This window comes from Chelmon rostratus, chromosome 21 (assembly GCF_017976325.1).
Source record: "Chelmon rostratus isolate fCheRos1 chromosome 21, fCheRos1.pri, whole genome shotgun sequence".
Taxonomy (NCBI): Eukaryota; Metazoa; Chordata; class Actinopteri; order Chaetodontiformes; family Chaetodontidae; genus Chelmon; species Chelmon rostratus.
In genome coordinates this window covers 5,548,416-5,556,169 of record NC_055678.1, presented here as the reverse complement: position 1 = coordinate 5,556,169, position 7,754 = coordinate 5,548,416, and the positions used below count along the sequence as shown (strand labels likewise).

The 7,754-nt window shown below is 46.7% G+C and overlaps 1 protein-coding gene across 1 annotated transcript; it reads right to left on the bottom strand.

The window, feature by feature from the left end:
• Window positions 1-334: 334 nt before the first annotated feature.
• On the bottom strand, window positions 335-6,332 carry pmp22b (peripheral myelin protein 22b). Its single transcript, XM_041962878.1, has 5 exons — window positions 6,201-6,332; window positions 5,476-5,566; window positions 5,116-5,209; window positions 1,833-1,973; window positions 335-914 (listed from the first exon to the last, which is right to left on the bottom strand). Exons 2-5 carry the CDS (start codon window positions 5,551-5,553, stop codon window positions 754-756), a joined length of 474 nt encoding a protein of 157 aa, XP_041818812.1. The 5' UTR covers window positions 5,554-5,566; window positions 6,201-6,332; the 3' UTR covers window positions 335-753.
• Between the last annotated feature and the right edge of the window lie 1,422 nt (window positions 6,333-7,754).

Sequence of the window (7,754 nt, the reverse complement as noted above, 5' to 3'; positions counted from 1 at the left end):
AACAAAGTAACTCCGCTGTAAATGACTGCTATCAGTAATAGGAATGATAAATACATAGCACCATCTTTTTGTTGAAAATAAGAAATAGAAAAAATACCGAAAATAAAGACACTGAAACTTGCAAATTCACAAATAGAAAAGGACCGGATCTATGTGTCGCGGCTATGCTACGTCCATGGATGTTACCACTCTTTTTGTAAAGCAAGCCCATCAAAAAAAAAAAAAAAAAAAAAAATCTTCTAACCCTTCTATTTCTATACATGCATTTTGGTTAATATACTTCAAGAAACTTTTTTTTTCTGTTTTACTAATTCTTTGGCAATTAACGAAACAAAAAAAAAAGGCAACAACAAAAAAAAGAAAGAAAACACAACAAAATAGCATCTAATTATTTCATCATTACAAACAAACAGGAGGCACTTAATCAGCTAAAACAAAGCTCATTCGAGTATCCGTTGACATAGCAACACAAAAACTATGTACATATATGTAAAAAGTGTTATAAATAGGTTTTAAACCATAGATACTATATACATCTTTCAACTGAGACAGTATTGGTTGTTTTTGTGTTGGTTTGCATGTAGATTTTTTTGGTTTTACCCCCCACCCCTCGCTGTGATCTGGATGTATTGGCCTGGAGGCTCCACTGGCCATTGGTGCTCAGGTGTCAGAACTTAAACTTCAGAGGGGGACTGATGACACTTGCAGTTGGGCAGGAGGGGGTCACTGGGAACACTGGGATGGAGTGACGGCTCATTCTCGCTTCCTCAAGATGACGTAGATGAGTCCACTGATCAGCGCCAAAGGGAAGGCGACCCACGCCAGGATGTAGGAGTAGCCGAAGGAGTCCGTCTCCGGCACCCAATCCGGACTCATCACCGTGTAGATGATGGCTCCGCTCATCACGAACAGACCTGCACGGAGGGGAGAAAGTGAGCGCAGAGTAAAGCTTGTGTGATCGGATTTCTCTGCAGGATCGTGCTCTCTGTTCTGTGTCGCGGGCGGAACGATGTCTGGCAGCGGAGGCGAGCGGAAAGCTCCACGTTACATCACATGCTTGTTGAGCTCCAGCCTTTTCCAAGGCTTTCCTGCTCCGCCCGCCTCCCCTGTCCGACATGATCGCGATCTGTTTGTCGGACCCCTGCGCTGCCAGCCCTCCTGACATTTCAACTTGCGCGGCTGGCAGCGTGCCCAGTGTCATTCCTGTTTGGCTGAGTGGGCACCAGGGTGCCAAGCAATGCATTGGCACAGTATAGAGAGCAAACCTGGGACGCTGGAAAGGGCTGCCAAGAGAGGACACAATGGACCGGCAGTGGAGGCGCTCTCTGGCCAAAGGGCATGAAGTACAATAGACAAGTGGCACATTAAACCATTAGGGACTGGCTCAGACTCTCTTAATTCAATTCTCTGCCACAGATGACGCAGTGTGAGCGTCTGCTATTGGATTGTCTGTGCAGAGGACGGCTGAAGAGATCAGTCACTTTCCAGAGGATTTGCTGCCTTCCATCACTGTCAGCTGAATGAATATGTTCGAACAAAACAAGCTTTTTCAAGATCTTGGATGTTATAATTTTTTGCCATTTAATAGACTGTGTGATCAATAGACTAATCAAAGAAAAACTATAGAAGGATCCAGCAAAAATCCCTTAATATTTCATGTTGATATTAGCCATTAATGCTACGCTGACTCCAAAAAAAGTTGGGACGCTATCATGACGAGTATCACGTCTACTTGATCCCTCTGTCGTCTAATCTCAGTTATGTTGTTATTACATCTCAGTTATGTTGTCGATGAATTTGTGGGGAAGTGTCGAGGGGGGGACTGAACTCACTGGCAAGGATCTGGAAGGTTCCGGTGAGGAAGAAGCGTCCGCCCTTCTGCAAAGTGAAGAGCTGGCAGAAGAAGAGGAAGAGAGACAGGCAGCTGAAGATGATGGATAGGATCATGAGAGCCTGGACCGCCTGAATCCACTCTGCAGGGGGGAGGAAGGAGAGGGAGAGTGTTGTCAATAACTGACCCACCAATTATCATTATCCAAAGCATCATTTGTGTACAACGTTGACTTAACGAGCATTCGAGAAGGGAAGGGTAAGTGGAGACAAATGAAAAAACAAAACGCCAGCGTGTGCTTTGACTGGCCGCATCTCCGCCGAATTCAAGCATCCTCTCAAAGAGAAAGTAATGAGCTGGCCCTGGCTATGTTTACTTCGGGGAATGTGTAATGGATCCATAACAATGAAATCTAGGTATCCTGTTCCTAAAAGCTCTGTGAGCCCCTCACAGCAGGACCCGTGACTAAATGTACCGCATCGATCGCTTCTGCTCGTCCTCCAAGGCCAGGCTGCTGGAAGCCCATTAACCCATTAGGCACCTGTATTGACAGGGAAGGCCATCTATCTGCGCTGTCTATCTGTGTGTGTGTGTGTGTGCGCGCTGCCTTCGTGCCACCATGCCAGGAATCCCAGGATTTCCAAGCAGGGTCTATTTCTTGTTTGAGGTTTATCCTTCCAGGCCTCTCAGGTTTCCTAAGGACACTCTCTGTCCACCCCCCGGCCCCGCATCTATCCGACTCTGCTGTGCTTCTTTGCCGTCACTGCCACTAAATGCTGCCATGTCACAAGGCGCCTGACAACCAAGGACCGCCCCGGCCTGTTTGCGCGTCGGCAGCCATCGCACACGTCCGCCCATTTGCTCCCGTCCCACCCCCGGTGTCGGCAAATATTCCAGACAAGTCTATAAAGAGTGGGATTTTATTATGGCTCCATTCGTATGCATGCCGCTGCTAAACTCTGACATTCAAATCGTCCCTTCACCGTTCTCAGGCATCCGTGGTTTATTGATTCTCTTGCATTATGTAAATCAAAAACATTGTTGTGGTTTAATGGGGGCACTTGCAACATGGGGGAAAAAGCATGATGCATTATTTATTACCACTCATACAACGAAAAGGAGGATTAAGTAATGAGACAGCCAGCTTTGTGTGATGTTATGACTTTGACTAACCACATTTTAACACTGTAGGCTAAAACAAAAACACTTCACAAGCCCTTAACTTATTCTATCTGGGGACGCTTATAAAGACTCACAGCAGTTTTTCTGGGGAAGCACTGAAATAACTGTGTTGTAGCTCCAAAGGCAAACAGGATCCTGAACGATTGTGCAGGGTTGCCAGTCTGGAGTCAGTTTACCTACAATAACAGCACTCCAGTAGGTCTTGATGATCACCGGCTCGGGGTTGAGATATGGGAGGAAACATGACACGCCGCAAATGCAACCAGCACAATACTGCACCAGAGCAACAGTTACACTCCTACCACACTCCAGTGATCCTGTTTTCAGATGTAACGCTGAGTAACAACACTGTGAGAAGTGAGTGAAATCTTCCATCCCCGTCCTATGAATAGTGCTCACCTATAAATACCGACAATACGTCGCTGCTCTCTGATAAACACACATCTTGTCCTCCTTCCTTCCTTCGCTGACCAGTAGTAGGAAACAGTGACATGAGGCATTTCCTAGCATGAGGCACAGTTCAGGGAATATTCCTGATAAGCGAGTATGACTCATATTCAAAACTTTACATGAATGCTGTGGTTTATGATGCAGAAACGTACAAGCCTTTTACTGCAATTCCACACAGCAAAGTTGATGTTTGCTGTCTCTCTGCCTCCGATTCGGAGGCCCTGCGCTCCACTGTGCTGCAGAGTGGTGCACAACAAATAGTAAACTGCAGTCGGTTTTGTTTATGTGTTGCAGGCCTGTGTGTGGACGCAGGACTTTCTTCCTCAAAAGCTAATTTTAGAGAGTGAGTGAGTTCTATGAAGTCATTTTCCTGGCTGTGTGGACGTGATGTTTGACACAAGCTCAGCGTGTGATAACTGTGACATGAGTATCTCTCACTCAGGCCTCATCATAATGAATCCCAGCCAGTGTTTTTGTAACCAAGTCAACGACAAGGGGAAACTCAGAAGTTTGAGAAATGCCCTAAAAATAACCACAATGACCACAATTATGATCCACTTCAGAAGGAACTTGATTGCTCAGCAAAGCTTCAGACAGCCCCATTGAACGCAGGCTTGGCCCCCACGTGAGAGCAGACCGCTATCTTCCATCTCCCGAAGCCAAAGCACAGAGCTGGGCACGCGCGCCCTGTTAAATAAACACTGCGCGTCAGTGCACGAATGAAAGCAAGTCAAACAAACTGGCTGCGCCATCAAGCTACCTGGCAGAGCGTGCAGGCGCTGCTGCCCTGACAAAGCACACACTGGCTGAGCACGGCTCATTCTAGACGAATGACATCACCCGGCTGCAGCCAGCACCTCCTGCACCACTGTGACGGCACATTTGGTAGCAAAACATACCGCTGCTCAGCAGTGATCTCTCATGAACTTGTTGCTAAATCATTCATTTTAAAGGTTCGAGAGTAGTGGAATCAATGCATCTAATTCGAAGACATAGAGGTGGCTGACTGTCTAAATAAATCTCTGAATGCTGCAGCTGCTGCCTTAAATTGCCCCAGTGATCCCTGCAGACTAACACTGGACACTATGATCTGACACTGGGCGTGACCCACCGGCAGCATGCTATGTTCTGCATGAGTTGGTCCAAGGTCTCCCTGCTTCCAAACACTCTGTCACACACACAGATCCAAAACTTTAAATACTCTCTGCAGCCCCACCCTGATCGTCCACAACTCCCAGACTCCTGTCACTGTGGGCTCCCAACGTGAGACCTGAATATGGACATCGCACCACGACTATTTATACGGCGGCAGCCTATCGGCTAGCACTTGGACACAGCACTGCCACATTCTCTGCCCTAGATGGCACCAGAGGCCCGGAGGAGCAGCGACACACCCACATCAGCAGCAGCATGCTAAATGTTGGATTCCTGCAAGTCATTTTAAGTTCAAGCCCTCCATGAATATCAATGTGGATGGTTTCGACTGGCTTCGGTGCTTACAGTATCAAGATTTGTGGTTGAGATCATTTTGTGCAAAGCAAACCTGAAAAAGTCACTGAGAATTCATCACAGGAGCACAGCACAGCACTGTATTGGCCTCTGTATTGTAAACACATAGTGAATAAGTGACAAATTTAAGGCAGGTGTCTGACCTCCGGTTGATGCTGGGTCACAGTGGTACCCTCCATTGGCAGTGGAGCAGTTTATCCAGAGGTCTGAGGTGCTGGTTTCACTTGACGTCCATACCTGGTGTCAACAACATGCAACTTGGTCAGTCATGTGTGGAAAACAGGCAAATTCCTAACATGCAGCTATGAGGTCTTTACAGATGAGAAGTATCTCAAATTATTATTAAGACAAAATATACATTATATTCCTTACTGCAGGTATAAGATGCCTGTAAGCTTCAACAATGAGGTTTTTCTTGTCAGTGTGTATATACATTTAATCCTTCAAATCTGATCTGAACAGGGAGAGAGATGAAAAACAGGACGCATGACAGTTTCACTCACGCTGACTATTGTTGACACAAACAGGAGGACCAGAGCAGCGAGGTGCAGGAGGATGATTCCCAGTAGTAGGAGCAGCATCTTTGCAGGCGATCTGGACAGTAATGGGGAGAGGGAGACAGTGTGTCAGGCTGTGGGGGACATGGGTGTGTCGCTGCAGCGCGTTCAGAGCGCGCAGCCCGTGGAGAGACTTCATCTGGAGCCGTGAAGCATGCACATTAACACCAACAGCATCGCAGTTTAAGAGCAAGCTGTTAACATGTGGGGAAAACTGCCTTCAGGCGCGCTTAATTTACATTTAACAGCAAGTTTGGCGACTTCATTAAACTTTAAACTGATCTCAACATCTGCTTTTATTTACTCCAACAACATCGTCTTTTCTACTTCTCTAACGTTCGGTCCTTTTAAGTTGGCTTTAAATTGCCGGCTTGTGTCATCTACAAAATGGAAAAAACGTAAGTTAAGTCCGCTGATCTCTTCAGGATATTAAAAAGCAATATAAGAACCACTTTAACAAAGATAGCAAAGTAAAATTCCACGTAATTTAAGTGTATTTAAGGGAGAAAACATTTCTTTGCGGCCAAATAAGCATAATGACACCTCGGTCCTCAGTCTGCGCGTAATGGAGCGGCGGGCATCCCAGTCAGAAGCATGTTTCCTTCTTTAATCCGCCGGGACAGACTGTGAGTGCAGCTGAGGAGGTTTAGAAGAGACCAAACTGCACTTACTTGAAGCGGGGAGCTTGTACTTCCACACAAAACAGAAGGGGGTTTCAGGCTCGCAAGTAGCAAAAGCAAGTTTGTTCCAAAAGAGTCCAACCGCGGTAGTCCCTCAGTCCTCTAAGTCGCTGTCAGACTAGACTGATGCCAGGGCTGACGTTCTGTTATAAAGTGTCTCATTATGGAAGAACAACGCCCTGCGTGCGTCGCTGCGTCATGGAGTGACCCTCTGGCCCACAGCCAGGGTTCCCAATATAGACGCTCCATGCGTAATAGCGCACGGGTTGCCGTAGTAACTAACTTTCTGTAGTGTGTGTGGTGATCTGACTGATCAATGTTTGGCTGTCGTGGTAACTAAATGCAGCGATCTGCTTTCGAGGATTTTGTTTTATTCTCTCAGATACTGTTTCCAGCTTTTATGCTGTTATTACAAATTCTACACTGTGTTTTAGAATGCCGTTTATTGATGGTGCTTGATCAGTTAATATAGAATTTGTATACATATTGAGCAGAGGTCACACAGCTTTATTTAAACCATATACCTATGATGCGATTTGGATTTGCTTTTGTGCCTATAGGCTGCAGTCAAGTAAGAGTAAGGAAATTTGGACTTTTTCCAAAATGGGATATTTCCCTGCAGGCTTTACTATAAGATGTTCGTTGCCTTGGCAATTAGAAACACAAACATTGCTGCAGCGTGGATCTTTTCCCTCTTCTCGCCGTGTAATCAGCCTCGTGACTCACAGCGTGTGTGAAAGTGTGGATGGGTAATCCCAGCGCACCACCAGTGAGAGATAACATCTGGGGCTCTCCTGTGTTTGACGTGAGTCACTTCCAGTGGGAGTGAGATGGCGTTCCACCCCGAACAGGGACTGCAGCCCCCGTTGTTAATGTGTATGAAACAGCATGCACTCAGCTAAGTCTTATAAATATGGGTGTTGCAATGAATGGTATTCCAAGAGGAATACACAAGGAGCATAGGGAGCGGTCAGAACTGTAAATATTTTAAAGTGACTTCCTTATCTCTACCTCCCTCAGGATCATTCTCTGCGTGGAGCTGAGTTTAGCCACGCATGTTACAGGCATCCTTTCCAAATGCATGAACTTTTATGCACTCCTGATAACCTCAGACATATTGCGATTGTAAGTCACCAGTCCTATACTCCCTCACCCTGCACAGAAAACACAGAGCTCTATGAAGCGATCCCTTTCTCTGGACTGGCAGGCTGGCAGAGGAGCTGTCCGACCTCAGATAACCCCTGTCAGCATCCCTTCTCTGTTCTTCACCACTTAGCCCACACTTCCTGAATGCCTCTGCGTGTGTTTCTCACACTCGCATGAAAACGGAGGCCTCTCTGCTGCACTCATGTCCACACACACACACGACAGAGGGGACAGTTCCCAGACCGGATCCCAGCCGTGAAGTGGTGCCCTGAGTGGGAGCTCTGCGGCTGCTCGGAAATCAAAGTATGTGACATTGTGAGCCTGAGCTGCGTAGAAGTAGCTCTTTGTCAGATGTGATTGTTCTGCTGTTCGCAGCTGATGCCTGTTGTGACTTTAGTC

Coding starts and splice junctions, on each gene's coding strand:
- pmp22b (XM_041962878.1), bottom strand. CDS start 5,553: ATGCTGCTCCTACTACTGGGAATCATCCTCCTGCACCTCGCTGCTCTG. Junction 5,210..5,475: donor TTGTGTCAACAATAGTCAGC/GTGAGTGAAACT, acceptor TGTTGACACCAG/GTATGGACGTCAAGTGAAAC. Junction 915..1,832: donor AACCTTCCAGATCCTTGCCA/GTGAGTTCAGTC, acceptor CCCTCCGTGCAG/GTCTGTTCGTGATGAGCGGA.